This window comes from Cetorhinus maximus, chromosome 4, assembly GCF_964194155.1.
Source record: "Cetorhinus maximus chromosome 4, sCetMax3.hap1.1, whole genome shotgun sequence".
Classification (NCBI taxonomy): Eukaryota; Metazoa; Chordata; class Chondrichthyes; order Lamniformes; family Cetorhinidae; genus Cetorhinus; species Cetorhinus maximus.
Genome location: NC_135882.1, coordinates 30,487,025 through 30,506,040, shown reverse-complemented (window position 1 = coordinate 30,506,040; position 19,016 = coordinate 30,487,025). Strand labels below are relative to the sequence as shown.

The window sequence follows — 19,016 nt, the reverse complement described above, 5'->3', positions numbered from 1 at the left end:
ATCCTTGAAGTTACTGTAAATTATGCTACCAAAGAAACACTTTGGCTACCCTGATTCCTCTCCCTGATAATTTAAAGGCAGTATTAATCCTTTTAAAATAAATATATTATCCTTCTATTAAAATAATGGAGTGAGAAATTGGAAATGAATGAATTAACATTTTCAGAATAATTTCACTTACAGTAATTGTCAAACTTAAAAATTACTTTTGTCCTTTATTGGTATTAATAAAGATCTGAAAACTGAATAAATCCTGAAATCAGTTCAAATAACTTGCCTCGGATCAATTTTCTCTTCCCTTCTCTACTAACTCTCCACTGCTATCCTCTCCTGAAGATGTTTACATAAGTGAAGCTTAGGCATTGGATGGGCTAAATAAATAAAGGGGAGAAATCATCGCGATGGCCAATTCCATCTTCATTTAACATTCACACACACACACACACACATGCACACATAATTCCAGCAGAAATCATTGAATACTGCTCAAGAGCTGGAACACCACACAATTCTGCCCTTTACCAAAATGTTTTGTGAGCATTTCAATCTATACCTTTGAAATCTAGGAACATGGGAAGAGAAATAGGTCTTTCGGCGACTCGAGCCTGTTCTGGACCATTCAATTAGATTATGGTTGATCTATATGTAATTCAACTCCAATTCCTCACATTTGTCCCTTATTCCCTGATACCCTTAATTACCTTAGTGCTTCAACAGATTTATTAAACACTGTGGAGTTATTTCCACAGATTTGATGAGGTTTATTTTATTCTCCTACCATCTTCTTTTATTGCCATTCATGAGCTCACATGAAATAGGAACATGTTGGAAGCATACAGCAGGTCCACCAGCGTCTGAAAAGAGAAGGGACATTTCAGAGATTACGTAAGTGTTCTGTGGAAGGCTTGACAACTGTAATGTTACCTTCTCTTTTCCCTTTTCACATACTGATGGGCCTGATGTACCTTTCCAGTACTTTCAGATTTGAAATCTAGTAGACGCTGCAATAGTCTAATAGAAGGATTACGATCCTGAATATCATACACCACCTGAAATGGACAACCGTGTACTTTCAATTTATGATGCTTTTTAAAATCATGTATGAATGGAAAAACAAATTAAACTGTCTTTTCAATGCTGCCTCCTGTTCTCTAGTCATAAATTACCGTTAAATCATCCCTAATGGCAAAGTTTTCTGGCTTGATGTCACAAAGATGAAGTTGGTGAGAAAAGTCATTCTCAAAGTGCCTCGCCAGTTCAAGGAAGCTCAGTGCAATTCCATTCGTCATCCGCCACAATGCTTTCCTGCTACTGCCTCGCCAGGAAGGGGTAGCCAGCTCCTTGAGGGAGAAAAGGTTGTGATGCCAAGCATGACCAGCTGTAAGGTACTCAACAGCATAGAAATGCCCACATGAACCCACCACTCTGAGAACATGCTTACTCAGATCTTGTAGCAACTGGAAAAACACATATTCCTCCTGCTGAAAGAGGGACCACATACTGGCTAGCTCCGCCCTCGAGAATGAACCTCTTCTGTCTTTTAAGTGCTTGGTCCATAGTTGTGGTACTGTGACATTCTTCACCTCCAGACCCAAGGAATGTTTGATTTCCAGTGCAGTAAAGACGAGAATATCAATGTCTGAAATGGGCCTGCTTTCTCGCTCGTCCAACAGGTACAGATTCTCGTAGCTCAAAAAGTTTTCCAGTTTGGATTTCAGAATTATTGGCAGACCATTCCAATCAGCCTGGATGACTTTTTTTCCGTTATCATAGTAAAGACAGCGTTTATAAACCATTGTCTGCGTGACACACAAATCCTCACACAGATCTCCTGTCAGGACTCCTTGCCTGTAGTCATGACACTGGAACAAACATAGAAATACACAATCAGCTCTATTGTATTTTACTGAAACAAAGAGCACCAAAATATGAGTGTTTAATGCTTTTAAAGTTCAATTAGACATCAAAGAATCATGCACTGAAAATCTTTACTCTGAAATATATAACAGGTAATACTGTTTCTGGAATGATTGCTAAGACTTTCAACTTATTAGCTTTATCGTTGTTCTCCTCTTATGTTCAAAACTTCCAAATATTTTTCTACAATTTTATAAAAATTATAACAAAAACTATGATGTATTGGCAGAAACATAATTAAATAAACAATCCCTGAAACATATGTTATACATTAGACCAACTTAAGAAAATAACTTATCCTCCAATAAAGAAGGAAAAAAACAAATCGGGCAGAATCTTTGGCTCAGTGAACGGGAGCAGGGCCTGCTCGCCGACGTGTAAAGTGACAAGCGGTGACGTCGGGCGTGCATCCTGATGTCACCACGTGTCATTCTGATTTTCAATTCAGCGGGCACACACCGGAGTCGGCTGCGCGCCCGCCGAACTGTCAAAGGCCAATTAAGGCCATTTAAAAAGTAATTAAATCTCTTAATATAGCTGCCTGTCCAACCTTAAGGTTGGTGGGCAGGCGAAGAGCCCAGGCGGCCATCGCATTTTTCATGGAACCTCATCCACAGGCGGGATGAGGTTTCACGAATGATTTATAAGTGAAATAAAGATTTTCATTAAAAGTCATAGACATGTCCCAGCTCATGTCACTTTCACATGAGGGGGGACATGTCCTGAATTTTTTTTCCTTAAAAATTTGGAAAGTCAAACTGATCTCCCTGAGGCAGCTCTGTGCTTTAGGGAAATTTCTGCGCTCTTTTGCGTGCATACGTGGAAGAGCGCAGGCCCCAACTCAGCCTCCTCCCTCCGCCCGCACAGGGAGACCTCAGCGCTTCTGGGTGCACATCACGCTGGGCGGGCCTTAATTGGTCCGCCCACATAAAATGGCGGCGCCCAGCTCCGGCCCAACCCCACCCCCTCCCGCCCCACCCGACAGGGAGAAAATTATCCCCATTAGCTTACATGATGGTTTACTTTAAAGCGTAGTTCTCTGTTATGTGGAAAAGCACAGCAGCCATTTTGTGCATAGCAAGATCACACAAGAAGAAATCACTGGTCAACTTACATGCTTTTGGTTGTGTTGTTTAAGGAAAATATTTGCCAAGACATTGGGAGAACTTACCATATGCTCCTATAATGCAATGTTACAGACAGTCAAGGGTGCTTGGGTTTATTTGAAGAACGACACTTCAGACAATGAAGCACAACCCTCATCACTGGTTTGTTCAGCTGAGATGATATTGTTCCTCAGTGTATGGTTGAAATAGTTTAACAATATTAGTACTGTAGTATATGAGCTACAACATGTGATTTTACTTTATGTCCATTCCCTGCAGAACTAATTTAAATTTAGGAGCAACAGCCATTTAGATCACAGCTATAATATAACAGAACTGTGGCTACACATTGATAAGCAACAGTGGCTGGCTGATTAATAAGCTAATCACATTCTGGTTTTAAATAGGGAAACTTAATCCTTTTGTTCTGTGAGAAATGTTATGCTCAGAGAGTAAAGGTCAGAATGAGGAAGGCATAATTTGATAACAGGGCCTTCGAAGCCCTTGTGGAAGTTGTAAAGGGGGGGATCTCGTAGAAAGCTATAAAATCCTAACAGGACTAGACAGGGTAGATGCAGGAAGGATGTTCCCGATGTTGGGGGAGTCCAGAACCAGGGGGCACAGTCTGAGGATATGGGATAGACCATTTAGGACTGAGATGAGGAGAAATTTCTTCACCCAGAGAGCGGTGAGCCTGTGGAATTCACTACCACAGAAAGTAGTTGAGGCCAAAACATTGTATGTTTTTAAGAAGGAGTTAGATATAGCTCTTGGGGCAAAACGGATCAAAGGATATGGGGAGAAAGCGGGAGCAGGCCATTGAGTTGGACAATCAGCCATGATCATAATGAATGGCGGAGCAGGCTCGAAGGGCCGAATGGCCTACTCCTGCTCCTATTCTCTATGTTTCTATGTAAAGCAGCCTAGCCCCATAATTTATGGCTGCACCAAAAGCCCTTTGCTCTGCTGGAATAAAGGGGAAACTTTAGTCCCCAAAAAATGTAAGTTCAGTTGGGTGTGTTTGGGAGGGTGGGGGTGGGTGGGTGCTGTCGTGGAGGGGTATTTAAAGTGTTCAGATTCCCAATCCTGTCCACACTCACCTTCAACTCAGCTCCAATCCACTGCTTCTACTTTTACCAGAGCTGGGACATTGGGGCAGGTGGCTAATCTATTCACAGGAAGCTGGATGACACTTTAAATATTATAATAAGGCTGCGTGCCTGTATTTTTATTCACCGATTGAAATTTAACTCTAGAGGGCCTGTTTTCCTGAGCCTCGGGACACCCTTCAGCTAAACCGAGGCGAAGGACTGCTAGTTAAGGAGGCAAAGGTCAAATCTCGCAATAGGACACCCACACCCCAAACCCTCTGCACTCCCACCCCATTTCCATCATAAAGCCTCTAACTGCCCCTCAATGCCGCTGACCTCCCCTCAAGGATTCTGATCTCCTCTCTCAGGATTCTGATTTCCCACATGAGGCCTCCAATCCCATCCCTCAATAAAACCTCTAATGCAGCCCCTGACCTTTGACCTCAGGCTTCCAAATTCTCTTCCCATTGCTGAACTCCAGGATTGGACAACCCCATCTCTTAAGGTTTCTCCCATTCCCCCCTGGGGTCAGCCCCTATCCCACCACTCAGGATTAACCACCCCCCCCCCTCCTCCGCCCCCTGCTCCACCGACTTGCTATATAATTGATTCTTTGATTTCTTTAGCACAATGTGTCTTCTTTCCAATGTAAAGACAGAAAACTTTGTCCTCAGGATATTTACCAGCATATGCCATTGCTCTAATAGTGATTGTGCAATGTATGGAAATGAAAAGTGTTATGATCACAGTCATGGATCACTTATGGACATATTGAACTTTTAAGTAAGACCTGTGCTTTTCAAAAAGGACCTATAAGCAAGAGCTGGCTGAGACTGTAAGGTACCCACTTACTAGAAAATTCCTATGTGGATCATACTTGACCAACTAGTCCAGAGAGAACAGAATGTTGCACCTAGGAAAGTGTAACATGGCCTACTTCAGACAGAGGCAATTCAAAGCTATAGATGCAATGCAAAAACTGAACTGTAATATCCTGTGGTTGCGGAGATAATGAAAGCTGATTGTCATCTCAGCAGAAACCATCTCCTATGAGTTATATCTCAGACTGTGGACATGATGTGAGTTGAAAAGAAAGCAGATGGTGGGTGAAAGACATGTTTGTTTTGTTCTTTCCAGGAGTACACAGAAAAGGAGTTATAAAGCCAACTGCAACCCTAATTCTGTGTGCTAGTTTTGATGTTCTGTTTTGGTGCTAGTGTGAAAGTCACAGATGAAGAATATCAGCTAAGTATCCCTGCACTTGCAGGTAAAATGTCCCTTCTTCTGATTGCTGGAAGGAAGTCACAAGTCAGCAAAGTCACAGTTGAAAAGGAAACAGGACAACTCCTTTCAGCTAAACTGTAGAACCGAGAAGCTCCAACCCAACTGCTCAACTGTCAAAATCAGCTCCACCAGAATCACCCAACTTACACCGCAACATTGCCATCTACTCATCACAGGCAAGTCAAAGGACTGATTTGCATACCTTTTTTAATTTTTATTTTTGGACTCGAATTCTCATTTCTGATATGTGTATACGTGTGTTGCATTTTAATTATTTTTTTCTCGTGTTTAGTAACCAATAAACTCACTCTTTCTTTGACTCAAGACAGCCTGGTTAAATTGGCTCCTTTTAAAACATAAATACATTTGGACTTGGAAAAGGTATCCAGGAGGGAAGGGATCCTTTTTAAATTAACCTTGCTGCGACCAACTGAGGGGGTTGAGTGAAGAAGGGGAGTCAGTTCATCCCTCCTTGCCAGGGAGCATAAAGATTTGGGGTGCCTCGTCCAGGATCATAACAAATTGGGGACCTTGGCCAGGAACAGTCATAACAAATGGAACCACCAATTAACAACAGTGAGTGGTTATAGAGATTCTTAATGATAACTTTTCTATGTTGTTCACTACATTGCATTACAGGGAATTTGAATATTGATGTGATGTATCAGAGCAAGGCATATAACTGTCACAAAATAATTAACAGTTCCCAAGAATGCATTGAGTTACACTGAGAGCTCCCAAGTTACAATGAAAAATCCGACAATGTCCTTGCATCTGGAGACCCCTCGATCCTTAACTCGGTGCCAGTCATCGTTCCCTTGCATCAAGGCCTCCTGCTGTGCTAAATCACAGACAGCAGCCTCATCATTCCTTCTGGGAATCTCACATTTCAAAATGGTTTTCAACCTGTTTCAGCCCTCTTATGCTTCACTTAAGTTCGGAGTTGTGCTTGAATCCTTTATGTCTGGCTTCTGCCCATATCTCAATACTGAAACCAACCCAGCCAAAGTTATGAATCATATCCTCCATATTACATTGACCATGGTGCAATATCTCTTTGTATCCTCCTTGTTCATGTTGTCTTCCTTTCCCTGCCTCACATCCATTGTTCAGCTCCATAAGACTGCCCTTACTTCCACTCCTATCTATCCACACAGCCAGAGCATCTCTAGTAATAGTTTACTTCCCTCACTGCCACCCTCGCTGCCACTTTTAAAGCCCTCAAGGATCTACCCATGCAGCACTCTCCACCCCTTTCCTCATCAATACACCCTTGTTTGGTGATATCATAGGCAGACAAGAGGTCAGTTTCAAGAGATGCTCTAAGTAAGGTTTATCGCAACTTGTAAAGTGTGTTAAGTATTAGTCGGAGTTATTAATACTAGTAAGGTTTATTAATAGTTGTAAGGTTTATTAAGTTAAGGCCAAGTGCAGTTAATAAAAGCAAACCAAAATAAAATAAAGTTATTGTAAGTGAAGTTAAGTTAAGATATGGCAGGGCCGCTTGGAATGCACATCCTGTAGTATGTGAGAAGTTGTGGACGCTACCGCTGACCTAGGCCACCACATGTGCAGGAAGTGTCACCAGTTGCAGAAACTTGAACTCTGGGTTTTGAAGCTCAAGCGGCGGCTGGGATCACTGTGGCACATCCGCGAGGCTGAGTGCTATGTGAATAGCACATTCAAAGAGGTGGTCACACCGCAGGCTAGGAGCATGGAGGCAGAAAGGTTAATGCCAGTCAGTCCAAGAGAACGAGGCAGGAGGTGCAGAAGTCCCCTAGGGTCTTGCTCACTAATCGGTTTTACGTTTTGGACACTGGTGAGGGCGTTGGTTCCTCAGAGGAGTGCAGTCAGTGCCAAGCTCGTGGCACCAAGGGCGGCTCAGCTGTACAGGAGCCTTTCCAGGAAGGCTGTACAGGAAGAAGAGGGGAAGAGCAGTATTGATGGGTGATTTGTTAGAAGAGTGGACAGACATGACTCCAGGATGGTGTGTTGCCTTCTGAGTGCCAGGGTCAAGGGTGTCATGGAGCGGCTGCAGGACATTCTCTTGGGGGAGGGTGAACAGCCAGAGGCCATAGTCCATGTTGGTACCAATGACTTAGGTAGGAAGGGGTTGTGGCCCTGAAAGCAGATTTCAGGGAACTAGGAAGGAGATTGAAAAGCAGGATTTCTAAAGCAGTAATCTCTGGATTATTTCCAATCCCATATGCTAATGAGCATAGCAATAGGAGAATTAAGCAATTGAACATGTGAATGAAGAATTGGTGTAGGAGGGAAGGCATCAGAGTTCTGAGGCATTGAGACCAGTTCTGGGGCAGGTGGGATCTGTACAAGAAGGACATCTTAGCAGGACTTGAGCTAACATCCTCACAGGGAGATTCACTAGTGCTGTTGGGGAGTGTTTAAACTAGATTGGTGGGGGATGGGAACCTGAAAGGGAGCTCAGATTCAAGGGAAGCAAAACTGGTAAAAGGAGGTAGAAAAATAGAAAGCAAAGATAGAAGACAGACAAAGCATAGGCAAACATCAAATAGTATCAGAATAGAGAATAAAGTTTAAAAAACAGAATTAAAGGCACTCTATCTGAATGCACGTAGCATACACAAAAAGGTTGATGATTTGAACAAATTGAGGTAAATGAGCATAATTTAATTGCAATTACCCAGATGTGGCTACAGGGTGATCAAGATCGGGAACTGAATATCCAAGGATGTTCCGCATTTAGGGGGGGATAGGCAAAAACTAAAAGGAGGTGGGGTAGCAATCTTAATAAGGGACGAGATCAGTACATTGGAAAGAGAGGATCTCAGATCGAAGAATCAAGATATAGAATCAGTTTGGGTGGAGCTAAGAAACTGCAAGGAGCAGCAAACATTGGTGGGAGTTGTTTACAGGCCAAACTATTGTGTTAATGTTGGGAATGATATATTCAGGAAATTAGAGATGCATGTTACATGAATAATACAGTAATAATGGACGACTTCAATTTACACATAGACTGGGTTAACCAAATCAGCACTAATGTTATGGAGGAGGAATTCCTGGAGTATTTACAAGATGGGTTTCTGGAGTAGTACATTGAGAAGCCAACTAGGCATCGGGCTATTTTGGATTTAGCGTTGCCTAATGAGAAAGGGCTAATTAATGACCTTGATGTAAAGGAGCCTTTGGGAAATAGTGACCATAATATGATAGAATTTTGCATTAAGTTTGAATATATTTCATTCTGAAACTCGGGTCTTCAATCTGAAGAAAGCAAATTATGAATGTACGAAGGGCAAGTTGGCTATGGTGGACAGGCAATGGCTAGTATTTAAAGAATACTGCACGGTCTACAGCAGGTATACATTCTTCTAAGGCACAAAGGGAAAGGTAAACGTAAGGGAAAGGTAAAGGCCAAGCCCAGTATAGCCGGGGTCCTTGCGGGGCAGGTCAGGAGACCCCGCCATGCGAGCGCATGGGTGAAGCTCAGGAGCTTTGGGAGCCGCGCGCCTTGCTGGCCGAGCCGCCATTTTATAAAGCTGAGTTTGAGAGAGTGGAGGGCAAGATGTCCACTGAAGAAATGGCTACCGAACATATGAATGGAAATGGTACAGAAGAGCCGATGGATGCTTCCACTGCCATTGTTCAATCAGAACACTATCAAACTTTATTAAGCGCTTGTTTACCAAAAAACAGTACCAGACAAGCTAGATGAAATTTATTTAGCAGGTTTGGTTTCTCATAGTGATTTAGACGAGAGAGCAATTGATGCCTTGAGGGAATTCAATGAAGAAGGTGCATTGTCAGTACTACAACAATTTAAGGAAAGTGATCTTTCCCATGTTCAGAATAAAAATGTCTTTCTATGTGGAGTAATGAAGACTTACAGAGTGGGAAGGATCTAAAGTGACAGATGCTAATAAAGGTCCAGATGAGACAAAAATTAAGACCCTCTTAGAAAGAACAGGATATGCACTAGATGTCACTACAGGGCAAAGGAAGTATGGTGGTCCTCCTCCACTTACAATACATTCAGGTCCTCAACCTAACATTGGTACTGAGATATTAAGGATGTGATTGCACTAGAGAGAGTGCAGAAGAGCTTTACCAAGATGTTGCCTGGGCTGGAGAGTTTTAGTTATGAGGAAAGATTGGATAGACTGGGTTTATTTTCCTTGGACCAGAGGAGATTGACGGGGGACGTGACTGAGGTGTGTAAAATTATGAGGAGCATAGATAGGGTAGACAGGAAGGAACTTTTCCCCTCGGTGGAGGGATCAATAACCAAGGGGAATAGATTTAAGGTAAGGGGCAAGAGGTTTAGAGTGGATGTGAGGAAGAATTTTTTCACCCAGAGGGTGGTGGGAATTTGGAACACACTGCCTGAAAGGGTGGTAGAGGCAGAAACCCTCATAACATTTAAGAAGTATTTGGACGTTCACTTGCAATGCCATGGCATACAAGGCTATGGGCCTAGTGCTGGAAAATGAGATTGGGGAGACTGGGTCTGTATTCTTTTGAGTTCTAAAGAATGAAGGGTGACCTCATTGAAACTTTCAAAATTCTTACCGGCCATGATAGGGTGATGTAGATAAGATGTTTCCCCTGGCTGGTGAGTTTAAAACCAGGGGACTTAATCTCAGGATGAGGGGTAGGCCATTTAAGACTGAGATTAGGAGGAATTTCTTCACTCAGAGGGTAATGAATCTTTGGAATTCTCTACCCCAAAAGGTTGTGGAAGCTCAATCATTGAGCATGTTCAAAACAGAAATCGATAGATTCCTGGAGACTAATGACATCAAGGGATACAGAGATATTGCAGGAAAGTGGTGTTGTGGTAGATGATCAGCCATGATCTAATTGAATGCCGGAGCAGGCTCGATGGACTGAATGGCCTACTCCTGTTCCAATGTTCCTATGTTAATGGACATTAACCAGCTCAATCTCTCCTCTTTCCTTGACCTTACGAACACTTCTGCGCTATCAGACAGTGTGTCCAACATCAAGTCTTGGATGAGCTACAACCTCCTTTAGCTGAACACTGGAAAGACTAAAACTTTAATATTTGGTGTTCTTTTTGAACTCTACACCCTTGGCTGTGCCTCTGATTCTCTGTCTAACCTCCCAGCCTGAACAACTGTGCACAACTTTGGCAGCCTTTTTCACCTGAACTGAGTTTCAAACTTCATATCCCAACCATCACTAAGAGTTCTTACTTCTATCTCCTCCAACACTGTCCACTTCTGGCCCTTGCTTAGCCCCACCAATGCTGAAGCCCTCACCCATGCTTGTGTAATCTCCAGAATTTGATTTGTCCAATGCCTGCTGACATTCCTTTGTCCATGCTCCATAAACTCCAATAGGTAAGAAACAAAGCTGCTCATACCCTGCCTAACAGTAAGCTTGCCTATCCATGACACCAGTCCTCACAGATTGATGATGGCCATAATTATTGTCCTCTTCTTCAAATTGTTCCTCACACCACTCTATATCCATATGTCTACTCTATGGGCAACACTTTCCCCCCTGTTGGGGGGGTAAGAGTGGGAGCAGGCATGAGCGGGCGCACTTCTGATCGGCGCCCCCACTTGGGGGTGTGCCGCCATTTTATGTGGGCGGCTAATTAAGGCCTGCCCAGCGTGACGTGCGCCAGGAAGCGCTATGCGGCCCCTGTGTGGGCGGGGGGGTGGGATTCCCTCAGCCGGGAGTGCACTCTTTCGTGCATGCGCGCGAATGAGCGCACAGATCTCCATGAGGCAAAGTGCTGCCTCAGGGAGATCGGGACCGATTTAAAACTTTCAATAAAGGTTTGAAAAAAATTTCCCTGCCATGTCCCCTCATGTGACACTGTCACATGAGCTGGGACATGTCCATAACTTACATTGTAAAATATTCTGCATTTTTAAAATCACTCATGAAACCTCATCCCGCCCGTGGATGAGGTTTCATGTTTTTTCACAAGCCTGCCTGGGCCCCCAGCCATTAATGAGTCCAACTGGATTTTTAATGGCCTTAATCAGCTGTTGACAGGTCGGCGGGCGTGCATCCAAGTTGGATACGCACCCGCCGAACTGACAAACTAAATGATGCGGGGTGACATCGGGAAGCATGCCCAACATCACCCCGCGTCAATTTATGCGTCGGCGAGCGGGCCCCGCCCCTGCTTGCCGACCGGAACATCCTGGCCTATGTCTCCTCCTTGTGGCTTACTTTCTCTCCGTATTTTATTGTCATTTGACTTTGGTCTACTGCCCATCCCATCCACCTCCAGCCCTGCCCAACTGGTGGAAGACTTTTTAGCTCCCTCCTAAATCCTCCCATCTTTTTACTTCTCTCTACTTTAAATAATATTTGCATATTTTTTCAAACATACTTCCTGAAATTCTCTTCACCTGGTGTTCTGTTCCTCATGTTACAGCTCTATGAAGTAGCTTAGGACATTATGTAAGACAGTATATAAATGCAACTTGTTGTTGTCATTGTTGCTACAAGTTACATGAAATATGTGACATCAATGAAATGTTCCTGAACAGTAAATCTGCACTACTAACAAGCAAATGGATAAATATGCTATACAGAAGAAATTGTTGTCAATTAAATCAATTATTGCGAGAGGAGTTGGGAGTTGAAAAGGAGCTGGGAGAGCAGAGGTGACTGAGGGAGTTCAGTGAGGAGGGAACAAGGTGACCCTTTGAGTACCGTGAGTACGGTCGGATAAGTATTTACTACTTTTATCGCTTATAGTTCTTAAGGTCTTATTTTGTGGTTCACTGTTTGTAAGGGCTATATTCTGTAACAATAAGGAGCAGGGAAGTAGGGCCCTAGAGTAATTGATATTATTTGATATTAAGTATCTTCCAAAAGATTTAATTTAATTTAAAGGGGTAAGTCATGGCAGGAAATCTCAAAGCCATGGTGCGCTCCTCCTGCTCAATGTGGGAAGCCGGGAACATTTCCAGTGCCCGGGGTCACCATATGTGCGGGAAGCGTCTCCAGCTGCAGCTCCTGGAAGCCATGGTTTCAGAGCTGGAGCGGCAGCTAGGGATACTGTGGAGCATCCACGAGGCAGGGAGTATCGTGGATAGCACGTATAGAGAGGTGGTCACACCACAGGCTAAGAGTCCATAGACAGGAAGGGAATGGGTGACCACCAGGCAGAGCAAGAGGACCGGGCAGGCAGTGCAGGAATCTCCTGTGGCTATTCCCCTGCAAAACAGATATACTGCTTTGGATACTGTTGAGGGGAATGGCCTCTCAGGGGAAAGCAGCAACAGACAAATTTGTTGCGCCACAGTTGGCTCTGCTGCACAGGGGAGGAGTGAAAAGTGTGGGAATGCAATAATTATAGGGGATTCAATAGTAAGGGGAATAGATAGGCGTTCCTGTAGCTGCAAATGAGACTCCAGGATGTTATGTTGCCTCCCTGGTGCTAGGGTCAAGGATGTTTCAGAGCGGCTACAAGACATTCTGAAGGGGGAGGGTGAACAGTCAATGATCGTGGTACACATTGGTACAAAAAACATGGGTAAAAACAGGGATAAGGTCCTAAAAGCAGAATATAGCGAGTTAGGAAGTAAGTTGAAAAGTAGGACCTCAAAGGCAGTGATAGCAGGATTACTACCAGTGCGATGTGCTAGTCAGAGTAGAAATAGCAGGATATGTCGGATGAATACATGGCTGAAGAGATGGTATGAGGGGGAGGGTTTCAGATTCCTGGGATATTGGGACCAATTCTGGGGGAGCTGGGACTAGTACAAACTGGATGGGACTGATGTCCTAGGTGGAATATTTGCTAGAGTAGTTGGGAAGAGTTTAAACTAAAATGGCAGGGGGATGGGAATCTATGCAAGGAATCAGAGGAGGGGGAATCAAGGACAAAAACAAAAGACAGGAAAGGAAATAAGAAAAGTGATAGGCAGAGAAATCAAGTGCAAGAATCAAACAGAGCTTCAGTGAAAAATAGTGGGAACAGGACAAGTAATGTTAAAAAGACAAGCCTTAAGGCTTTGTGCCTTAACACGAGGAGCATTCACAATAAAGTGGATGAATTAACCCCGCAAATAGATGTAAGCAGGTATGATATAGTCGGGATTATGGAGACATAGCTGCAGGGTGACCAGGCATAGGAACTGAACATCCAGGGGTATTTAGTATTTAGGAAAGACAGACAAAAAGGAAAAGGCGATGGAATTGTATTGCTGGTTAAAGAGGAAATTAACTAAATAGTGAGGAAAGATATTAGCTCCGACGATGTGGAATCTGTATGAGTAGAGCTGAAAAACACTAAGGGGCCAAAAACATTAGTGGGGGTTGTATATAGACCCCCAAACTGTAGTGGTGATGTTGGAAATGGCATTAAACAGGAAATTAGAGACGCATGCAATAAAGGAAAATCTGTAATTATGGGTAACTTTCATCTGCATATAGATTGGACAAATCAAATTAGTAACGACAACATAGAGAAGGAATTCCTGGAGTGTATACGGGATGGTTTTCTGGACCAATACATTGAGGAACCAACTAGAGAACAGGCCGTCCTATACTGGGTATTGTGTAATGAGAAAGGAATAATTGGCAATCTAGTTGAGTGAGGCCGCTTGGGGATGAGCCACCATAATATAATAGAATTCTTCATCAAGATGGAGAGTGACATAGTTGATTCTGAGACGAGAGTCCTGAATCTTAATAAAGGAAACTACGATGGTATGGGGCATGATCTTCCGGTCGGCGAGCAGGGGCAGAGCCCGCTCGCCGGTGCGTAAAATGACGCGGGATGACGTCGGGCAGCACTCCCGACGTCACCCCGCATCATTTCCTTTTTCAGGTCGGCGGGGGCACAACCGAATCAGCTGTGCGCCCGCCTGTCAACGGCCTATTGAGGCCATTTAAAAAGTACTTAACATAATTAATTGACCTGCCCGTCCAACCTTAGGGTTGGCGGGCAGGCTGGGAGCCCTGGCGAGCTTAAGAAAAAGCATGAAACCTCATCCGCGTTTCATGAGGGTTGTTAAATATTTAATAAAGGTTTCAGCAAAGGTGATGGACATGTCCCGACTCATGTGACAGTGTCACATGAGGGGACATGTCAGGGAAATTTTTATATCGTTTCTTTAAGATTTTTAAATTTGGAGCCGATTTCTCCGAGGCAGCACTTAGCCTCAGGGAGATCAGTGCGCTCTTTTGTGCGCATGCGTGAAAGAGAGCACTCCCCCCGCCCACACAAGGAGCACATAGCGCTTCCTGGCGGACGTCACACCGGGCGGGCCTTAATTGGCCTGCCTACGTAAAATGGCGGAACGCCCCCTAGCGGGGGTGCCGATTGGAGGTGCGCCTGCCCGCGCCCCCTCCTGCACTTCCCCCACAACGGGGGGAAAATTTTTCCAATGAGGCACGAGTTGGCTATGATGGATTGGGAAACGTTACTTAAAGGGATGATGGTGGATAGGCAATGGCAAACATTCAAAGAGCGCATGGGTGAACTGCAACAATTGTTTATTCCTGTTTGGCGAAAAAGTAAAACAGGAAAGGTAGCCAAACCACGGCTTACAAGGGAAATTAGAGATAGTATTAGATCAAAGCAAGAGGCATACAAAATTAGCCAGAAAAAACAACAGACCTGAGGATTGGGAGCAGTTTAGAAATCAGCAAAGGAGGACCAAGGGATTGATTAAGAAGGGAAAATAGAGTACGAGAGTAAGCTGGCGGGGAACATAAAAACTGACTGTAAAAGTTTCTATAGGTTTGTGAAGAGAAAAAGATTGGTGAAGACAAATGCAGGACCTTACAGTCAGAAACAGGGGAATTTATAATGGGGAGCAAAGAAATGGCTAACCAACTAAGTACATACTTTGGTTCTGTCTTCACAAAGGAGGACACAAATAACATACCAGAAATGTTGGGGAACACAGGGTTTGGTGAGAGGGGGGAACTGAAAGAAATCAGTAATCAGCATTAGTAGGGAAATAATGCTGGGAAAATTGATGGGATTGAAGGCTGATAAATCCCCAGGGCCTGATAATCTACATCCCAGAGTACTTAAGGAAGTGGCCCTAGAAATAATGGATGCATTGGTGGTCATCTTCTGAGATTCTATAAACTCTGGAACAGTTCCTACAGATTGGAGGGTAGCTAATGTAACCCCACTATTTAAAAAGGGAGGTCGAGAGAAAACAGGGAACTATAGACCAGTCAGCCTGACATCGGTAGTCTAGAGTCCATTATAAAAGATTTAATAGTTCAGCACTTGGAAAACAGTGGCAGAATCAGCATGAATTTATGAAACAGAAATTATGCTTGACAAATCTACTGGAATTTTTCGAGGATGTAACTAGTAGAGATGATGAGGGGGAGCCAGTGGATGTGGTTTATTTCGATTTTCAGAAGGCTTTCGACAAAGTCCCGCATAAGAGATTGCCGTGTAAAATTAAAGCGCTTGGGATTGGGGGTAGTGTATTGAGATGGATAGAAAATTGGTTGGCAGGCAGGAAACAAAGAGTAGGAATAAACGGGTCTTTTTCTGAATGGAAAGCAGGGATCGGTGCTGGGACCCCAGCCATTCACAATATATATTAATGATTTAGATGAGGGAACTAAATGTAATTTCTCCAAATTTGCAGATGACACAAAGCTGGGTGGGAGGGTGAGCTGGGAGGGTGCAGAGATGCTTCAGTGTGATTTGGACAAGCTGAGTAAGTGGGCAAATGCATGGCAGATGCAGTATAATGTGGATAAATGTGAGGTTATCCACTTTGGTAGCAAAAGCAGGAAGGCAGATTATTATCTGAATGGCTATACATTGAGAGAGGGGAATGTGCAACGAGACCTGGGTGTCCTCGTACACCAGTCACTGAAGGTAAGCATGCAGGTGCAGCAGGTGGCAAAGAAGGCAAATGGTATGTTGGCCTTCATAGCCAGAGGATTCGAGTACAGGAGCAGGGATGTCTTGCTGCAATTGTACTGGGCCTTGGTGAGACCACACTTGGAATATTGTGTGCAGTTTTGGTCTCCTTATCTGAGGAAGGATGTTCTTGCTATAGAGGGAGTGCAATGAAGGTTAACCAGACTGATTCCTGAGATGGCAGGGCTGACATATGAGGATAGATTGAGTCGGTTAGGATTATATTCCCTGGAGTTCAGAAGAATGAGGGGGGATCTCGTAGAAACCTATAAAGTTCTAACAGGACTAGACAGGGTAGATGCAGGAGGGATGTTCCCGATGGTGGGGGAGTCCAGAACCAGGGGTCACAGTCTGAGGAAAAGGGATAGACCATTTAGGACTGAGATGAGGAGAAATTTCTTCACCTAGATAGTGGTGAGCCTGTGGAATTCACTACCACAGAAAGTAGTTGAGGCCAAAACATTGTATGTTTTCAAGAAGGAGTTAGATATAGCTCTTGGGGCAAAATGGATCAAAGGGTATGGGGAGAAAGCGACAGGAGGCTATTGAGTTGGATGATCAGTCATGATCATAATGAATGACGGAGTAGGCTCGAAGGGCCAAATAGCCTACTCCTGCTTCTATTTTCTATGTATGTTTCTATGTAAATCTTCATAGACCAGCTTCCTTTGTTGTACAACATTCTTTGCTACCTGTGGCTCCAAAGCAGTAGGCTTCTCTGCCTCCACCTCTGTTAAAGCTTGGAGCATCTTCTCAGCATCTTTCTATTGTGCTGTTATGAAGCATGTAGCGCACCACAGTTTTTTCAAAACCCTCTCTGGGATATATTTCAATGCCTTACTTCTTATGTTTAAGCATATGAACTGTTGTCTCAGAATTCTAAATGACTGCTTACTTACAGCCCTTGTTCAGAAATGCACTCCATAACGTTTACATTCTGTCAGGCTACATAAGGACAACAACTGGGTCACTAGCCAGCGATGCAGGGTCATGCAAAATCCCCAAGAAGTAACATTCCAACTGTATCCCTCTTTGAACAATTTTGAAATGAATTTTTGTCTAACAAGACAGGCATCATTACTGATTTTAAGTCAGCCTGCCTGGCATAAACAGGGCATTAGTGACCTGAATAACTTAGCAGCTCACCTTCCCCCATTTACTCCAACTCCCACCATCTTTTTATGGGGCTATGAGAGGAAGGGGTGCTTCTTCAGGCTCACCAAGAACACTGATTTTCTGCCACATGTAGCTTGACCCCCTCCATGATCAGCACACTCCTTGCATGGCCCTACCTACCTGCCAGCGGTTGGAGATCTAGGCTGACCAGAATCCCTCCAGTAGCCAGTCAGCAAGAAGCAGCTCACTGGAGTCAAGTGAATGAGGCCTAACCCTAAAAATGCCTGGAGCACTTCTGCTGGTCCAATGGAAAGGCAGCCTGTGCACTTCACTGGTCAGCTGCCCAAAGGTCAAACAAAACCTATGCCCATGTGTATAATAGGTGCACATTGAAGTCCAAATGGGTACACATTTTCTGCAAATTATGCCCTTCAACTTTGAAAACTCCACATCATGGATGCATTTGGTTCATGTGTTCTGCTGCTACCGACAGCCATTGTGGAATTGTATGTAGGAGTTGCACTGCTGAAAGAAGGCATCTCTCACATTTAATATTGCAGCAGACAGCAAACCGGCTGATGTCAGTGAAGTCTCCAAAAAGTGCCCTAAATGACCCAGCTGTACGGAAGCTCAAAGCAACAATAATGTTTACATCCAATGGGAGTGCAATGCTGACGTGCAAATATTCCCCCGGGTAGATGTCAGTGATTACTTTCAGGTGGTAATGGAGTCTGTAGAAGCATTATTTTATTTTGAGAGGTCTATATAATTATTACTAGTATAATGTTCAAAATGCAAGGGGTGTGTCTGGGATCTATGGCTCCATCTCACCAGCTTCTTGGCTCCTGCAGCATTCTATTCTGCCCCCTTCTACCTCCTTAAATCTGTTACTTAAGCATTGCATACAAGCCCCATACAGCTGGCAACAAATTGTTGTTTCTGAATTTATACAGCTTCACTGTTCTACTAGACAGTGTTATTGGCCTTGAATGCTGCTGGTAAATCTACTTTAAATGGCTTTGGTAGATGTACAAAATGTGCTTTGGAAGGATATGGAATTTCACAAGTTTTAAAAAGTTACTGAACAGATGGTATGTTATTAACAAAAACAGAATTACCTGGAAAAACTCAGCTGGTCTGGCAGCAGCGGCGGATAAGAAAAGAGTTGACCCTTCAACAGAACTGAGCAATATCAGGAGAAGGGTGAAATATAAGCTAGTTTAAGGTGGGGGGAGTGGGGGGGGTGGTGGGGGGAGAGAAATTGGTTGGGGGGGTGATGGTTGTAGGGACAAGCAAGCAGTGATAGGAGCAGATAATCAAAAGATGTTACAGACAAGGGAACAAAGAGGTGTTGAAGATGGTGATATTATCTAAGAGAATGTGCTAATTAAGAATGGATGGCAGGACACTCAAGGTACAGCTCTAGTGGGGGTGGGGTGGAATGACTGACAGGGCATTACAGGTATAGATTTAAAAATAATGGAAATAGGTGGGAAAAGAAAAATCTATATAAATTATTGGAAAAAACAAAAGGGAGGGGAAAGAAATGGAAAGCGGGTGGGGATGGAGGAGGGAGTTCAAGATCTAGAGTTGTTGAATTCAATATTCAGTCCGGAAGGCTGT

At 43.8% G+C, this 19,016-nt stretch overlaps 1 protein-coding gene across 1 annotated transcript in view; it reads right to left on the bottom strand.

Moving 5' to 3' along the window:
• dipk1c (divergent protein kinase domain 1C) overlaps positions 1 to 19,016 on the bottom strand; it is a 42,026-nt gene that overhangs the window by 15,910 nt on the left and 7,100 nt on the right. The window contains exon 2 of the mRNA XM_078540057.1: positions 1,167 to 1,862. Within this exon, the coding sequence (XP_078396183.1) occupies positions 1,167 to 1,862 (696 nt within the window). The remainder of the gene's footprint in view (positions 1 to 1,166; positions 1,863 to 19,016) is intronic.